This window comes from Balaenoptera acutorostrata, chromosome 1 (genome assembly GCF_949987535.1).
Source record: "Balaenoptera acutorostrata chromosome 1, mBalAcu1.1, whole genome shotgun sequence".
NCBI lineage: Eukaryota > Metazoa > Chordata > Mammalia > Artiodactyla > Balaenopteridae > Balaenoptera > Balaenoptera acutorostrata.
This window is the reverse complement of record NC_080064.1, coordinates 148,802,281-148,821,121: the sequence shown is the minus strand read 5'-3', so window position 1 is coordinate 148,821,121 and position 18,841 is coordinate 148,802,281. Positions and strand designations below refer to the sequence as shown.

General features: G+C 37.6%; 1 protein-coding gene across 3 annotated transcripts in view; it reads right to left on the bottom strand.

Moving 5' to 3' along the window:
- Positions 1-18,841, bottom strand: part of PLA2G4A (phospholipase A2 group IVA) — a 159,732-nt gene that overhangs the window by 100,711 nt on the left and 40,180 nt on the right. For all 3 annotated transcript variants that reach the window (XM_057533338.1, XM_007175569.2, XM_007175570.2), the window contains exon 3: positions 12,279-12,360. In XM_057533338.1, coding sequence (XP_057389321.1) covers positions 12,279-12,360 — 82 coding nt within the window. The remainder of the gene's footprint in view (positions 1-12,278; positions 12,361-18,841) is intronic.

Below are 18,841 nucleotides of genomic sequence, written 5' to 3'. Positions count from 1 at the left end.
AATGAGATGTTCTCTCTATGCTTCCCTTATCTAGTTCATAAGTCAACTAGTTGTTCTATTTTCCTATCGGGTTAAATTGGCCACTGCCAATCATGTCTCCTGGTAGCCCCATCTACGTAAACCTGCAAAAAAATAATTCCACTTCAACTTGCTGATTTAGGTATTATTATTCTCAACTCGTAGGTAAGGGAATTGAGACTCCCTTGAGGAATTTAGTAAGTTGAGCAAGGTCATTTAGAAACGGGAGTTTAACCTAGTCTTTCTGAAGCCAAATTCCTTGTTCTTTCAAATATACCAACGCTAACAACACTTACCTATTTTTGCCTCTATTAAACTGTAAACTTCATGATAGCAGAAACCACATCCTTCCAAATTACTATTGGATCCAAGAGTCTAGCACAAAGTCTGAAACATTATAGGGACATAATAAATATTATTGAAGTAATGGGCGATGGACTAGCTCTGAGCAATACTGTAGAAGAGGTCACCTTTGTTATAGGCACAACAATCTCCCCTAACTTCTTTTTACTCTTTGTTAGTATGTCTCAACCTTCCTAGTGCTTTGCCCCACCCCATTTATTTGTATTTTAATATACAAATATCATTGTCAATCATTTAATATATCAATGTAGGTTATGTTTTTCCAAGTGCATTTGTATTTAACCTTTATTTCCAAGTACTAAATGTGAAAGTAAATAAACGAACAAACAAACAGATCCTCAAATCCCAGTGTGCCTTCCTTAATAACTCTAAGGAATAGGGTAAAGTGCCAAAGGACTTATTTATGAGTAGCAGCCCCTGCTCCCTCCAGAATGGGCTCAAAATTGGAATTGTTATGGCTATAGGTGCTGAAGGGCAGTCCCTGCAAATTGCTGGACATGCAGAAGCTGGAAACGTTAGTGAAAAATTCAACGTGGTTTAGTAAAACAGAACTTTGGCAGTAATTCTCTATATATTGGAGAGAGAAGTGCAAAACCCTTATACCAAGGCAGCATTGTCTAGGAACTCAATCATAGAATACCTTTTCCTCATTTGAAATTACGAAGCTGTTTTGTTAACACTGTTTTGGGATCCCTTTATCAGGCAGAGTGTCCGGTTTGAACGCCTCCTATTTTTCATTTTCCTTTTGCTCACAGCCTCTGATCTAGCACGGTATTTTCTCAGTGTCACATGTTTCCTTTTGTAAATGAACATGAAGCTATCAGAATGTACCATCAGCCAAATGAATGCCAGGAAGAAAGGCTATAGCATCTACTCACAATCGACTTGGTACATTTTGTACTAACAATTGACTTACTACAGTAATGAAGCGGGCTACCACCCAGCATACAGTAAAAGTGACTTATTATAAAGAATGCTGATATTCATGAGAGAACAGAGAAAGATACATGGAAAATGACCCAAAGAAAGTTAAATGAAGATCTAAAACAGAACGGAAAATTTTGTCATTGCCTGCATTGCCCTTTTACTTAAATCTCTATGATACCTTTTTGGAAGGAAACAAAAATACTTCTGTTATCAGTGTTTCTGCTTGGAATGGTTTAAAGATTTATAACCCAGGGATGTTTTTTTAGAATCCCTTTAGGATGGAGAGAAAGTAATTCTCCAGAAGTTCTTATATAGTATTATAAAACATATTAATTTATTTATATTATTAATTTTAGCTATATGGATTTAGCTATATATTTGAATTCCACTCTATGCAAGAATAATTCTTTTTCATTAAAAGAGGAGTTCTTAACCTTGACATTATTAACATTTGGGGCTAGATAATCCTTTGCTCTGGGGTACTGTCTGTGACCTCTACCCACTAGATGCCAGTAGGATCCCCCAACTGTGACAACTAAAAATGTCTCCAGGGACTTCCCTGGCAGTCCATTGGTTAAGACTCCATGCTTCCAGTGTAGGGGGCGCGGGTTCCATCCCTGGTCTGGGAACTAAGATCCCACATGCTTTGCGGTGTGGCCAAAAAATAAAAAAAATAAATAAAATAAAATATAAAAATAAAAATGTCTCCAAATATTGCCCAATGTGCCTGGGAACAAAATTGATCCCCAGTTTAGAAACACTGCACTAGAGCAGGGCATTATCCCTGCTACCTGACATTTATTCCTAGGGCAAACCATTAAAAATTAGCTAAATTCCCTAAATAATATAATTAGAAGTGTTATATCAATCCCATTTTTTAAATATTTTCTTATTTTTTTTCCAAATTGAAATGTCCCACATCCATTCCATACATTAGTACTCTACTTAAGTTATAAAACCTATCTCAGTCTCCATTCAAGCTATAAAGTCTTCTCAGAAGCTTATTGTCAACACTTTTCAAAATTAGTAATACTGTATAATCTAAACACACAATTACTGAGTATATACTCTCTTGGATTGACTTTCCAAAGAGTTATTTACACCCATTTCATCTTCCCAGCTAGACCATAAGTAGCTCAAAGGCAAAGGTGCTGCACGAGTAGACACCGGAGTGAGACAGGCTTGAGTTCTAGCCCCAAAACAGAAGAGCTGTGTGATTTTGGACTATTTATTTAATGTCTTTAAACAAATCCCTATATTGGTAAAATTAAAATAAAAAGATCACAGATCTCGTAGTGTTACTGAAATGAGTAAATGAAATATAAAGTCCTAAGACCTCTGCTTAGCATTTTTGTTTATTCATTTAACAAACACACTGTGTACATTATGCATCAGGCACTTTTCTAAGCACTTCATAATCTAATTTAGTCCTCATTAAAAAATCTAGGAGGTAGGAGGGATAAATTAGGAGTTTGGGATTAACATATACATGCTACTGTATATAAAATAGATAACAAACAAGGTCCTACTGTATAGCACAGGGAACTATACTCAGTGTTTTATAATAACCTATAAGGGAAAAGAATCTGAAAAAAACATATATATGTATGTATAACTGAATCACTTTGCTGTACATCTGAAACTGACACAATATTGTAAATCAACTATACTTCAATTTAAAAAAAATCTAGGAGGAAGGTGTAATTATTACCCTACATTTAATGTTGAGGAAATTGAGACCTAGGAAAGCTAAATAACTTGCTCAAATTCACATGGTTAATAAAGGAGAAGGGAGATGTGAATCCAAGTAAGCCAGTTCCAGAGTCCTTGTCCTAACCATTAAGCCATGCTTCCTTGCGGGTATGAAACAGGCACTCACTAAAGTTATCTACCATAAGTATTGCATTCATTTTTTTTTTTTTTTTTTTGTACTTCTTCAAGGCACTGAATGAGTACTAAGTAAATGAGAATATTTGCAACTCCATAATGAGCCTTGCTGGGATAAGCACTGGGTTTTATTTCTTTAACATTTCTTTTCCAAAGTTAAAATTTCAAAACTGTTATTTCATTTTGCATCTGGAGGCTTAGATTACCCTTGTACATCAAGTTAAAATAATTTTGTCTAGGATTTTATCTAAAATATTTTATAAAAAACTTACTGATACATCAAATGAGGAGTAAGAATGGAAAAGTGCTTCCAAAGAACCAGTAAAATTTACAGAACCCCTCAGGCTATTCCTCAGCTAAGTTTAACTAGTCATTTCAATCTCTATGTCATATAATTTTATTTTTAAGAAAAAGGTTAAAATATTAAAATATACTAAAATAACATACATGATAAGAGTTTTCCCATAAATTTTAGACCAGCAGAGTTTTTCTCTTTGAAATAAAAACTTTAATAGCATACTTTTCTTTGGAAATTTAAGAAACATTTAACCTGTTTTTTAATTTAATTCCATTAGGTATTAATTTCACCTGTTCAATATAGAAGTGGTACATGATTTCTGGCAAAGAGCGTTTACTTAACACATGATGAGAAGGTGGCATATCACTCAGCTTTAAAAAAGTTTTTTAAATTAAGTTTGTTTTCTTTAATTTTAGAAAACTAAAGAAACTATAGAACATTAACATGTTAAAGTATATATATGAAAAATATAAAAACTATTTTAAGATGAAGAAGCTCAAGTGTAAGATACATGAGATAAAGAATTAAATGAGGGAATTCCCTGGCAGACTAAATGAGTAGGATCCATCACTAATAGGTCTTGAAAAAATAAAAAGAGGGCAGGCTTCCCTGGCAACGCAGTGGTTGAGAATCTGCCTGCTAATGCAGGGGACACGAGTTCGAGCCCTGGTCTGGGAAGATCCCACATGCCACGGAGCAACTAGGCCCGTGAGCCACAATTACTGAGCCTGCGCGTCTGGTGCTTGTGCTCTGCAACAAGAGAGGCGGCGATAGTGAGAGGCCCGCGCACCGCGATGAAGAGTGGCCCCCGCTTGCCACAACTGGAGAAAGCCCTCCCACAGAAACGAAGACCCAACACAGCCAAAAATAATTAAATAAATTAATTTAAAATAATAATAATAATAAATTTTAAAAAAATAAAAACAAAAAAAATAAAAAGAATATGTGGATTTTGTCCCTATTAGTACTAGTAATGTACTCTTCACTTTGACAGGAACCTGCATTACTGCCAAATATACCACTGGAATATAGCTCCATTTATCTTATTGAATAAATGTGGTGAAAATCCACACAAGGATCAATTGATGTTAACAAAATATCATAAAATAGTATCATTCACATTTATCAGACCTAAAACACACAAATACATACATGTAACGAACAAAAAAATCTAAATTTTTTTAAAATTTAAATAGAAAGGAAATTTAAATAGAAAGGAAAAAGACTAACCGTACTCACAAAACCATTTGACAGCTTAATAAACTGCATGACATTCTAAATGAGTGAGGAACAGGAGTGCCTTCCTAACACATTCTATTTCCCTACCACATAGAAAATACAAGACAAGATATAAGAGACAGACATGCATTCTGGAATACTTTACTCATCTTGAAATTACTTTCCATAAAAGCCCCCTGGGAAGTTATTTCAGATTTTTTTAGAATCGTGGGTGGATACTCAAAAACATTACAAAAATATTTAGTAAACCAAAATTCATGTTCAGTCACAACTGACCTCAGGGAAATGTTTGATTCAGAAAAGATGAGGTGGGAGGGAGGGAGATGCAAGAGGGAAGAGATATGGGAACATACTGTATATGTATAACTGATTCACTTGGTTATAAAGCAGAAGCTAACACACCATTGTAAGGCAATTATACTTCAATAAAGATGTTTAAAAAATAAAAAATAAAAAAAAAGAAAAGATGACAGCAGCAGCGCCATTTATAAAAAAGAATATTTGCAACTCCATAATTAATCCAAGAAAAGATTAATTATGTTATAAATTAATCTAAGATCTTATAAAATTTGAAACCCATGATAATTCTAGATAGCTTATGGATAGAAATCACAGAGGTATTTATAATCTACAAAAATGGAGTATAAAATTATTTTTTTAATTCTCTCTCCATTGAGGCAAAAAAGGAAGCAATATCCTAGAAGAAAGGTACAGTTACACATATTTATGTATTTTATTCATTCATCCAAAATTCTCTGAGATTTTCCTACTACACCAGGCTCAAGACTAAGCACTTATTTTCTAAAAAGTGAAGAAGAAATAGGCCCCAAAGTACATGTGACAAGTGTTTCATGGGGCATTTTTTGTTTTGCTTTTTTTGTTTGTTTGGTTGTTTTTTTGGCTGCACCGTATGGCTTGTGGAATCTTAGTTCCCAGACCAGGGATGGAACCTGGGCCCCCACCACCCCTCAGTGGAAGCGCGATCCCTAACTACTGGATCACCAGGGAAGTCCCACATGAGACAGGTGTTAAGCAGAGGTCTGGATAGCTGTCAGGGGAGCAAAGGAGTGAATTGTGCCCAAGAGTATCAAAAAGACAGTGGAAGTACCATTCTACTGTTTCTCTCGAGCTGAAAAAATGAAGGATCCAATAATCTGCTCAACACAGAAATTCAGAATGGAAATTTCTTGTTTCCAAGGTGAAAAACTGAAAATAATCTCAAGTGCACAAACTACCCAAATAGAAAATACTTTGGCTCATATAAAGATTATATTTAAAAAATAAATGTCTTCTTATGTTGATATCTGAAATTATGTTAACAATAATAGATAATATTCATTGAGCAATTACTATGCATGAGGCATGTAATGTTTCACATATGTCAATTCATTGAATTCTCTCAATGTCTCTAAGATGAGAAAAAGAAGACGGAGAGAGGAAACTTGCCTGAAGACACAAGACCAGTGAGTAGTGCTTTACCTCTGAAGACCATGTTCTTTCATAAATATATTCTGCCTCCTCCCTGGAGATTCTGATGACTGTGGAATTCAGGAATGGCTACAGGAGAGGATAATGTATTTTCATAGTAATCTCTACATTGCCCTTGCTGCTAACACAGATTCTCAGAAGATTACATAGATGATGTTTCTCTACATACAGACTCAACACTGTGCCTCTTGCCCCAACATGTGCAAATAGGAAGGATGAATTCTAACTTCCTTTCCCAGGGAATTATTAACACTTTGTGTTGAGAGTCATGTCCTTTGAAGAGGCTTAATCCTCTGGATGGTCTCAAGGTGAGGGGATTTGAGACTGCTGCTTTGGAGAGACAAGACTGGAGGAAACAGGGCTACCTTTCTTAAAACTCAAATGTGTTTGGGTTTTCTTAAGTTTCTACAAGTGTTGGAAAGTCACGCTTCTGGTGCACTGTGGGTGGCGTGATGACTACAGGATGGTCATGGAGTCTGGACTCTAAGCACCGTAGCCTTGAGCTCAGGGCTAGAGTCTCTCTGGCGTGGCATGTGACCTCTGGGAAGACTACTCTGAGAGGTGTCCCAGTGCTTGCCAAAAGTGGAAAGCCAGGATCCATGCAAACAACATTTAGCCGAAGGTTGGATGCCAATGATTGCAGCCACCAAGGCTTATGGCAGGACCCACTACTAATTTACAGGCAACTCTAAGTGCCTAGAATACCTGTAGGACCCTGGGGAGGGGGAGATCACCCACACTCTCCCACCTATTCTAGTGAATGGGGGCTCAGAATCAAAATTAATGCGATTTAGAAAAATCATATAGGTGAGATTTCATGGACCTGAGCAATGTGGAGAATATTCATTTCACTACACAGTGATGTGTGAACTCTTGCAGTAATTACTCCATAGGACTGAAAGACATAAAAAACAACACAGAATGATTCAAAAAGAATCGGACACTTGCAAATAATTAGTATCTGATGCCTGGTTTATATATGAATAGGTAGTAAAAATAGGTAGTCAAAAAAAAATTTGTAAATGAACTTTCATGTTTAGTTTGAACAATCTTACAGATTGGTAAGATGGTCCACATGCATCCCCCAGATCACAAGTCCTGCATCAGTACTGATGCTGATTCATCCTCAACCCCACATCACCCCTGAAGGTAGGAGTGAAGCCACAGTGTGTTTCTTCTTTCCTCAAGACCACGAGGGGGTACAAACCCAAGGTTCTTCCTGAATCCCCACCAGAAGTCAGGTGGTCTAGAATATTTTAAAAGTCTTCCATTCTGTTTGAATCACCCTGTTTTTGTACTTACATTCTTTGACAATATGTGAAAGATGACAACTTAAACTTCCTTTGTGAAGAACAGCCAGTAACAATAAGCATTTATCCAAACTTCTTGCAGTCAACACACTTATAGTACACAACTCAACCAAAGCTCTTTGCAGGGGAGAGGGAGATAGTATTTCACAATATTAGAGTAATGAAAAGCAGGGTACATAGAGTTACCCTGCCTGGGTTCTTAGAAATGTCCTAAATAAAATCACAGATTAGTAAGATGAGGGAGCATTAAACCATATTAAAATATTTATGGAGGATATATCTATGTATATGAGAGGAAGAGTATATTTATGTACATGAGGGAAAGAGTACACTATATTCATATGGGTATATGCAAACTACTTCTTTTTAAAATAAAACTATGGTGAGTCAGATGCAAATTTGAACTTCAAACTACCTCTTCATATGACGTGAGCGTAAGAATACAGGGAAGGGCTGGCACCGGGGCACTGGGAAAAAATGTACATGATACATTTGAACAAACTGAGATTATCAAGGATGTCTGGGAAGGGGCTGTCTTGTTCTTGGCTTGCCCAGTGCTCTGAAGTGAAAACAAGGAAGTGAGTGAGATGTTATGATTCAAATGTCAGCTCTGACTCCTCTAAAGATAGTTTATGGGGTGCTGCTGACGGTATTATGATGTTCTAGCAATGCAGTATGGTATTTCTAAAAGAAGCTAGTTAGAATAGGATGAATAATAAAAATAAAATAATCTTGGTATTATATTTTTTAAAAAAGCAGATATAGGACTTCCCTGGCGGTCCAGTGGTTGAGACGCCACGCTTCGACTGACGGGGGTGCGAGTTCAATTCCTGGTCGGGGAACTAAGATCCCACAAGCTGCGCAGTGCGGCCAAAAAAAATTTTTCAAAAGTAAAGCAGATATAGGTGTCAACACTTTGATTCATGTGGCACCCTTGAGAAAGCCCCTACATACACATGTAAAGCTGAAAAACCAAATAGTAATCTGTCATTCTTTACCAACATGCAAAACTTTATGGAAATTTGCCTTTTTAAATAAATGTAGACACTATCAACAACAGAAGAGAGTGTAGTTTTCTGTCATCCTTTTCAGATCTTAGGACATTGTTTATTGTTGTATCCTTGTCTATCTTTAGAGAACTTCTGTATACAAACATCCCAAATTCTGCTTACTTCGTAATCTGTATAGATCAAGCTCACCAAGTAATATCATCAAAACTCCTCTTAGAAAAGTGACAGCTAACACCCATGCCTTTTCTCACTATAATCGCCTACAACTTCTCAAAAATAAATTGTTTGGCACTGTATATTGTCCCTCTACTTTTTCTTACCAACCTTATCATTGAATTTATTTCTCTAAGACTCTCTTTTGTTCTTTTTATCTCCTCCTGATTTCCTGTAAACTCAACAAGATGATATCAAGGGCTGGCAATGATCTCCTCCTCCCCCCAAAAAATTTAATTCAAGAAAAATAAAATCAAATTACAAATGCTGAATCGAAATGTTAACAGAATGTCACAACACTATCCTTTCTCCAACAGTGATTAAGCTCCAGTGGCTATTCCTTCCAAGCGTCCTTCACTTTAAAAAGGAAGCTTTCGGGAATTCCCTGGCAGTCCAGTGGTTAGGACCCCGTGCTCTCACTGCCGGGGCTGGGGTTCAATCCCTGGTCCGGGAATTAAGATCCTGCAAGCTGTGATGTGTGGCCAAAAGAATAAAAATTAAAAAAATATAAAGGAAGCTTTTTGGAAATCAAGGGTCCAACCTGTGTTGTGTACACTGTGGGGATCCAAACTGTTCCCTATTTCATTAGATGAATTAATATCTCATGTTCATTTTTAAGTAATATTATCAATATCAACTCAAATAGATTTAAAATGACACTTGCAGCATTACTCTCTTCCCTGTCCTAATTACAATAAATAAGCATGGGCAAAGTGCCTGGGGCCTATGGGGAAAGTAGCTAAGAAATGAGATCTATACCAGTTGAAGGTGACTCAGCATACAATTTGACCTGCTGTAGGACTCATCTCAAGCATGGTAAAAACCATTCTCTCTCTGAGACAGAGCTCTGCACTGATAGTCAAATTAAAGTCAAATTAGGTCAGTAACTTGCATGGCTGGCGAGTCACTGACATAGCCTTTAGCTGAATTATGAATGGCTTTTCTAACTAACAGTACAACCTCTAGAGTTGTAAGGCATGTCCTTTTCTCAAGGTCATGGGGGTACCACTTTTTTTTAATCTTTTTTTTAACATCTTTATTGGAGTATAATTGCTTTACAATATTGCGTTAGTTTCTGCTGTATTACAAAGTGAATCAGCTATATGCATACATATATCCCCATATCCCCTCCCTCTTGCATCTCCCTCCCACCCCACCCCACCCCACCCCACCCCTCTAGGTGGTCACAAAGCACAGAGCTGATCTCCCTGTGCTATGCGGCTGCTTCCCACTAGCTAGCTATTTTACATTTGGTAGTGTATGGCTTCCGATTTGGATTCTCTTTCTTCTTTTTTTAAAAAATAAATTTATTTATTTAATTTATTTATTTTTGGCTGCGTTGGGTCTTCGTTGCTGTGCGCAGGCTTTCTCTAGTTGCGGCGAGCGGGGGCTACTCTTCATTGCGATGCGCAGGCTTCTCATTGCGGTGGCTTCTCTTGTTGCGGAGCATAGGCTCTAGGTGCATGGGTTTCAGTAATTGTGGCACATGGGCTCAGTAATTGTGGCTCACAGGCTCTACAGCGCAGGCTCAGTACTTGGGGTGCATGGGCTTAGTTGCTCTGCGGCATATAGGATCTTCCCAGACCAGGGCTCGAACCCGTGTCCCCTGAATTGGCAGGCGGATTCTTAACCACTGTGCCACCAGGGAAGTCCCTGGCTTCTCTTTCACAGGAGGCTTTCTTCCAGTGAACTCTCGTTTAATTGATGAAAATGCAAAGAATTGTAAAAAGCAAAAGGATAACTTAAGAAAAGCTTTGGCAAAGGAGTGATTAAATGGGGTAGATTGATGTATGAGATAAAATTTAGAAAACAAACCCCTGGTACAGACTAGATGTGAAGAAATTGTCCTTGTTCCCGTCACCTCTCCTGAGAAGCACTGTTCATTAAAAACTCTTGCCATTAGATTCCACCTCCTGGCCCCCTCCTTCCGACTTTTACCAATTTCCTGGACACCCTTCATTCACTGAAAGCTTGAGCCCAGAGCCCAAATTCTTCATTCCTTAATATTTAACCTCTCTCTATCGGTCCATTTTCATTGCGATTTCAACAAGCTCAAGTCCCTCCTATTCTTTTTTTTTTTTTTTTTAACATCTTTATTGGAGTATAATTGCTTTACAATGGTGTGTTAGTTTCTGCTTTCCCTCTTATTCTTATTCTTATTTTTTTTTTTAAAGGAATTCCTTTCTATTTTTATTTATTTATTTTTGGCTGTGTTGGGTCTTCGTTTCTGTGCAAGGGTTTTCTCTAGTTGCGGCAAGCGGGGGCCACTCTTCATCGCGGTGCGTGGGCCTCTCAGTATCGTGGCCTCTCTTGTTGCGGAGCACAGGCTCCAGACGCGCAGGTTCAGTAATTGTGGCTCACGGGCCTAGTTGCTCCGCGGCATGTGGGATCTTCCCAGACCAGGGCTCGAACCCATGTCCCCTGCATTCGCAGGCAGATTCTCAACCACTGTGCCACCAGGGAAGCCCCCCCTCTTATTCTTAAATATAAAAAGCATATTCTATAGTCACCTCCAATATATTTAACATACTATGGCCAGAACAAATATTTTTTAAAATAAAGAGCCAATCCTGTGACTTGTGACTCAAACGCCATCAAATTCTTCCCACTGCATTTCTGATAAAATCTCAGTCTCGTTGTATGAGTGTTTGTCCTCCTTCACCTTTGCTGTATGTCTCTAACAGTTTGGGACCTCACAAGCAATCTGCCCTTCGCTCGCCTTTGAACATGCTGTTTTCTCTGCCTGGGATTCTCCCCGCTCTCAGCACTAAGATTTTCTTCCTTCAAGAACCAGCGTAAATGGCCATTTCAGCCAGAAAGACTTCCCTGTTCCCCAGAATGGTAAATTGCAATATCCGTTCTTTCCCCCAAACCCATTATGAGGGGTAAATTGCCATTCCCATATTTTAGCAATAATCTACAACTTTACCCAATTCGTTGTCACAATACTTATCCATCCTTCTTTGTATTCCCACCTCCATGACCCCTAGTCATCTGCATGGTAAGATTAACCAGGAAAACTGCATTTTAAAACGTAGAAGGATACTGCCACCAAATTAATTCAACATTATCCTCAGGCTTTGGTTCATATCATTTCAAGCTGTCCCACACCAGTTTCTATAGCTATTTGCACACATAATAAACACGCTTAAAGCCATAAGAATTAAACTGCATTTTTTAAAAATCCAAAGGCACAATACCTCACAGAGGCAGCTAGTTTAAAGTCTTGACTCAGCCGTCTTTCCAAAATAAAATGGAAATGTCTTTGAAATCCAAAACTCTATCCTAGGACAGTCATTTTATCTGATCCCAAGTACTCCCAATTAATGTAAAGTCAAGGTAAAACACTATTCTGACAGATAAAAGAGCATCAGAGAACCATTCAAAATGTTATCATTCAAAGATGTAGACAAAGATTATCACATCTGAAAAAGGGACAGCCCCTGGTTTGTCAAGGAACACAGGCAACTAAAGAGTGAATCATAATGACATATTTTCAACAGAAAAGCAAATAAGGGCACTTACGCATGTCACCAAAGGCCCCCTTTGTCACTTTCGTGGCACCTAACACCACTACTGTAAACTTGTGGGAATAATGGTGCTCCACCTGGAAAAAAAAACATAATGAATTTAAAATAAGCCTGTAATATAGGATCCAGGTAAATTGTTTTCATTGTTTCCTTGAGACTAATTGAAAACATTCCAGTTGAAAGGAAGTAACATGCATACCAGAAACATTCTTTGATCATGAGGCTTTTCCTTTTTTGATCCTTTCGTCTCTCCGGCACAGAATGATTGAGAAGTTTATATCATGCTTTAAAATGTCACTGCAGCTTGACTGTTAGGACTTCTTTGCAGTCCCTGCTTTACAGGATCTACCAAGCCCTTGAGAAAAATGTAAATCAGGACTGCAGGCTTTCTAGGCACACAATCAGGCTTTGTACTAGGTGATAAGCAAGACCTGCCTTAGAAAGGTGAAGTCAGAGCAAGATGTTTGCATTATCTAAATGTGTTTGTTTTTATTGTTACTGTTCAATGAAAGTCTTTTTTTGGTGTAACATTTCCAGAGCAGTTTTCAAAATTCTTTGGATCCAAAGCAATAACCAGCAAGCTACTTATATTAATTTTAATTTATTTGTTAAAACCATATGTGACAATGTTAAAAGTTTCTATTAGCCTAATAGCTTGCATGCACATAAGAAGTATTAACAGGTAGAAGACTTTACTAAACACTTCACGTAACTGGATATTAGTTCTCAAATGATTCTACTCACCAAAACAGAATGGGAAAGCAGAAACTCACAAAGTTCTCTGAGCAACTGAAAAGATTACAAACTCTTTATCTAAAGCTCAAGCATTTTTGTTTAATCTTAGGAGAGGCCCACATTTATAAGTTACTCCTACCTTTCATAATTTTAATAGACTTGCTTAACTGGTTAAAAAGTCCATAACTAATTAAAAAGAAGCTAAGATACTGACAATACTGAGAAGTGAGTCTAAAAGTAAGGAAGCAGAAAAAAATTATAAAAATGGACTCATAAGGACCAGCAGTAGTGGGATATAGGAGCAAAAGTTATACAGCATTCAACAGTTTCTGAAGATATCACTCTATGAACAGAGTAATTTATGTCCAGATTTATAACACAGCATCAAGAAGAGGTGAAGTCATGAATAATGAGCATACCTTGTTTAAAAAGGCAGAGAAGCATATAAAATCTTTCAAGATAATTCTTATTCAAGTTTATTGTCAAAGAGAAACGCCTTCTGTATTCAGAAGGGCTCTGAATAGCCAAAGTTTTATTCTACATACATGAAATTATCAATCATAAAAAAATGAATGCTTAAAAAAAGGCATATTGCCTTATACTACAACCAAAAATCACATGCACTCCTCCCACCAAAAAAAAAAAAAAAAGAGAGAGAAAGAGAGAGAGAATCCAGAGAATTCCCTGGGGGTCCAGTGATTAGAACTCCATGCTTCCACTGCAGGGGGTACAGGTTCATTCCTGGCTGGGGAACTAAGATTCCGCATGCCACGCTGTGGCCAAAAAAAAAAAAAAAAAGAGAGAGAATCCACTATCATAATTAGAAACTTCAACACCCCTCTATCAGAAATGAACAGATGCAGTAGGCAGAAAATCAGTAAGGACAGAGTTGAACTCAACAGCACCATCAGTCAATTAGATATAATTAACATTTATAGACTACTTCATCCAACAGCAGCAGAATACATATTATTCTTAAGCTAACATGGAACAAAACTGCAATGTCTACTCTCACAATGGAATTAAACTAGAAATCAGTAACAGAATAATAGCTAAAAAAATCACAAAGTACTTGGAGATTAAACAACTTCTAAATAACGTAAGTGTCAAACAAGAAGTCTCAAGAGAAATTTTTAAATATTTGGAACTAAATGAAAATGCAACTACAACTTATCAAAGTTTAGCGGGATGCAGTGAAAGTAGTGCTTAGAGGGAAATTTACAGCACTGAAACATATATGTGTGTGTGTGTGTGTGTGTATATATATATATACATACATACATATATATGAAAGACCTAAAATCAATCATCTAAGTGTCTACTTTAGGGAACTAGAAAAAGAAGGGCAAATTAAATCTCCAGTAAGCAGAAGAAAAATTGTAAGAACTGGAGGAGTGAATAAAATTAAAAATGGAAAATCAATAGAGAAAATCAATGAAACCAAAATTTGAAAAGATCAGTAAAATCGATAAGCCTTTAGCAAGGCTAAATAAGAAAAAACCAGGGAGAACACAAATTATAAATATCATAATTGAATAAAGGAAGTTCATTACAGATCATATGGACATTAAAAGAATAATAAAGGAACACTATGAACAATTCTAAGCCCACAATTTCAAAACCTAGATGAAATGGACCAATTCCTTGAAAGACAAAATCTGCCAAAATTCACACAAGTAGAAATAGACAATCTTAATAGGCCTATGTTTATAAAGAAATTGAGTCAAAATTTAACCTTTCAAAACAGAAAACACCAGGCCCAGATGGATTCACTGGTAAATTCTACCAAACACTTAAGGAAGAAATTACACCAATGTTCTCCAATCTCTTCCAGAAGATAGTAGAGAGAATAGTTCCTAACTCATGCTATGAAGCCAGCTTAATCCTGATAACAAAACCATACAGAAGCACTGCAAGAAAAGAAAACTGCAGATCAATATCTCTCATAAACAAAGATATAAAAATTCTCAACAAACTATTAGCAAATAAAACCCAACAATGTATAAAAGGAATTGTAACCACAACCACATAGGATTTATCCCAGGTATGGAAGACTGGTTCAGCATTTGAAAAGTAATTATTGTAATCCATCACATTAACAGTCTGAAGAAGAAAAATCACGTGATCATATCAATAGACACAAAAAAAGTATTTGACAAAATTCAATACCTATTCATGATGAAAACTCTCAGCAACCTAAAACTAGATGGAAACTTTTCCAACTGGATAAAGAACACCTATAAAAATCCTACAGACAATATCATAGTTAATGGTGTGAAACTAGAAGTTTTCCTGAAAAGATCAAGACAAGGATGTCCCCTCTTACCACTTCTTTCAACATTGTACTGGATGTCCTAGCTAATGCAAGAAGACAAGAAAGGGAAATATAAGATGTATGGATAGTGAAGGAAGAAATAAAACTGTCTCTGTTCACGGATGACATGATTGTCTATGTAGAAAACCCAAGTGAACCGATTTTTAAAACTCCTGGAATTAGAAGTGATTATAGCAAGGTTGTAGGATATAAGTTTAATCTGCAAAATTCAATCTCTTTCCTATATACCAACAATGAACAGGTGGAATTTGAAATTAAAACACAATACCATTTACATTAGCATCCCTCCCCACACACAAAAAAATTGAAAAACTTAGGTATAAATCTAAAAAAAATGTACAAGGTCTATATAAGGAAAACTACAAAACTCTGATGAATGAAAGCAATCAAGAACTAAATAAAAAGAGAAATATTCCATGTTCATGGATAGAAGACTGAATATTGTCAAGATATCAGTTCTCTCCATATTGATCTATAGATTCAAGGCCATCCCAATCAAAATCTCAGCAAGTTATTTTGTAGATATCAACAAACTGATTCTAAAGTTTATATGGAAAGACAAAAGACCCCAGAATAGCCAACATAATGTTGAAGGAGAAGAATAAACTTGTAGGACTGATGCTACCTGACATCCAGACTTACTATAATGCTACAGTAATCAAAACAGTATTGCATTAATGAAAGAATAAACAAATAGATCAATGGAACAGAATAGAGAGCCCCAAAATACACCAACACACATATAGTCAACTGATCTTTTACAAAGGAGCTAAGGCCATACAATGGAAAAAAGATAGTCTTTTCATCAAATGGTGCTGGAACAACTAGACAGCCACATTAAAAAAAAAAAAAAAGAGAGAGAGAGGCAAATGATATCTGAGCCTGAAAGAGAATAAGAAAATGTTCTTGAAAATCCAATTTAAGGATTAGCTTTCTCCACTAAAGAGAACTTTTCAATAATTATCATATATAATAGTACATACTCCCCAAATCATCTATGCTCTTTTTCCATATCCTAGAGCTTTTAATACCACATGGGTTTTCAAATGCCTAAAAACTCCCTCATAGGATAAAAATGATTAGCAATGCTCATCTATTATTTAACATTTTTTGAAACTGTTACAAATGTATTCATATGTCAAATGTTTATTAATAACATGTACAGAAAGATGAAATTTTTATTAGAAGGATTCATTGAGTATGAACCATCTGTTACACATTCTAATAGATGCAAATTCTCATTTTCACAGCAACCCTATAAAATAGATGTTATTATATGTATTTATAGATGAGTAAAGTGAGAGGTTAAGTAATTTCCCAGTATCTCACAGACAGTAAAAGTTAAAATTGAATTAGAATCCAGTCTTCCTGTCCCCAATGTCTTTACTCTTTCTATATTCCTTTACTTATAGAGAATAATAATATCAACATCAATACCTAATAGCAAAAAACGTTATTTCCATTTATTAAAGTTGTACAGATATTTACAATCTAGTGCATTATATCTGTAGTTGACCTAAAGTCTCTCTAGAGGAGACCTTCAAGATGGCGGAAGAGTAAGAAGTGGAGATCACCTTCCTCCCCACAAATGCATCAGAAATACATCTACATGTGGAACAACTCCTACAGAACACCTACTGAACACTGGCAGAAGACCTCAGACTTCCCAAAAAGCAAGAAACTCCCCACATACCTGGGTAGGGCAAAAGAAAAAAGAAAAAACAGAGACAAAAGAATAGGGATGGGACCTGCACCAGTGGGAGGGAGCTGTGACGGAGGAAAAGTTTCCACATACTAGGAAGTCCCTTCACTAGCGGAGATGGGGGGTGGCGGGGGGGAAGTTTCGGAGCCATGGAGGACAGCGCAGCAATAGGGGTGCAGAGGGCAAAGCGGAGAGATTCCCGCACAGAGAATCGGTGCCGACCAGCGCTCACCAGCCCGAGACACTTGTCTGCTCACCCGCCAGGGCGGGTGGGGGCTGGGAGCTGAGGCTTGGGCCTCGGAGGTCAGATCCCAGGGAGAGGACTGGGGTTGGCTGCATGAACACAGCCTGAATGGGGCTAGTGTGCGACAGCTAGCAGGGAGTGAGTCCGGGAAAAAGTCTGGAACTGCCTAAAAGGCAAGAGACCATTGTTTCGGGGTGCGCAAGGAGAAGTGATTCAGAGCACTGCCTAAACAAGCTCCAGAGATGGGTGTGAGCTGCGGCTATCAGTGTGGACACCAGAGACAGGCATGAAATCCTAAGGCTGCTGCTACAGCCACCAAGAAGTTTGTGTACAAGCACAGGTCACTATCTACACCACCCCTCCCGGAAGCCTCTGCAGCCCACCACTGCCAGGGTCCTGTGATCCAGCGACCACTTCCCCAGAAGAACACATGGCACACCTCAGGCTGTTGCAACGTCATGCTGGCCTCCGTCACCGCAGGCTCGCCCCACATTCTGTACCACTCCTTCCCCCTGGCCTGAGTGAGCCAGAGCCCCTGAATCAGCTTCTCCTTTAACCCCATCCTGTCTGAGCAGAAAAACAGATGCCCTCAGGCGACCTACACGCAGAGGCGGGGCCTAATCCAAAGCTGAACCCAAGGAGCTGTGCGAACAAAGAAGAGAAAGGGAAATTCCTCCCAGCAGCCTCAGGAGCAGTGGATTAAATCTTCACAATCAACTTGATATACCTGGATCACTGGAATACCTGAATAGACAATGAATCATCCCAAATTTGAGGCAGTGGACTTTGGGAGCAACTGTAGACTTGAGGTTTGCTTTCTGCATCTAATTTGTTCCTGGTTTTATGTTTATCGTAGTTGAGTATTTAGAGTTTATTATCATTGGTAGATTTGGTTATTGATTTGGTTGCTCTCTTCCTTTATAGATAGATAGATAGATAGATAGATAGATAGATAGATAAGATATATAGATATTTTTTCCTTTTCCTCTTTTTGTGAGTGTGTATGTGTATGCTTCTTTCTGTGATTTTCTCTGTATAGCTTTGCTTTTACCATTTGTCCTAGGGTTCTGTCTGTCCGGTTTTTTTTTTTTTTTCTTTCTTTCTTTTCTTATTTATTACCTTTTAATTATTCTACTTTTTAATAATTTTTTTATTTTAATAACTTTATTTTATTCTTTCTTTCTTTCTTTCTCCCTTTTCTTCTGAGCTGTGTGGTGGACAGGGTATTGGACCTCCAGCCGGATGTGAGGCCTGTGCCTCTGAGGTGGGAGAGCTGAGTTAAGGACATTGGTCCACCAGAGACCACCCGGCTCCATGTAATATCAAATGGCAAAAGCTCTCCCAGAGATCTCCATCTCAACACTAAGACACAGCTCCACTCAACGACCAGCAAGCTACAGTGCTGGACACCTTAGGCCAAACAACTAGCAAGACAGGAACACAACCACACCATTAGCAGAGAGGCATCCTAAAATCATAATAAGGTCACAGACACCACATAACACACCACCGGATGGGGTCCTGCTACCAGAAAGACAAGAT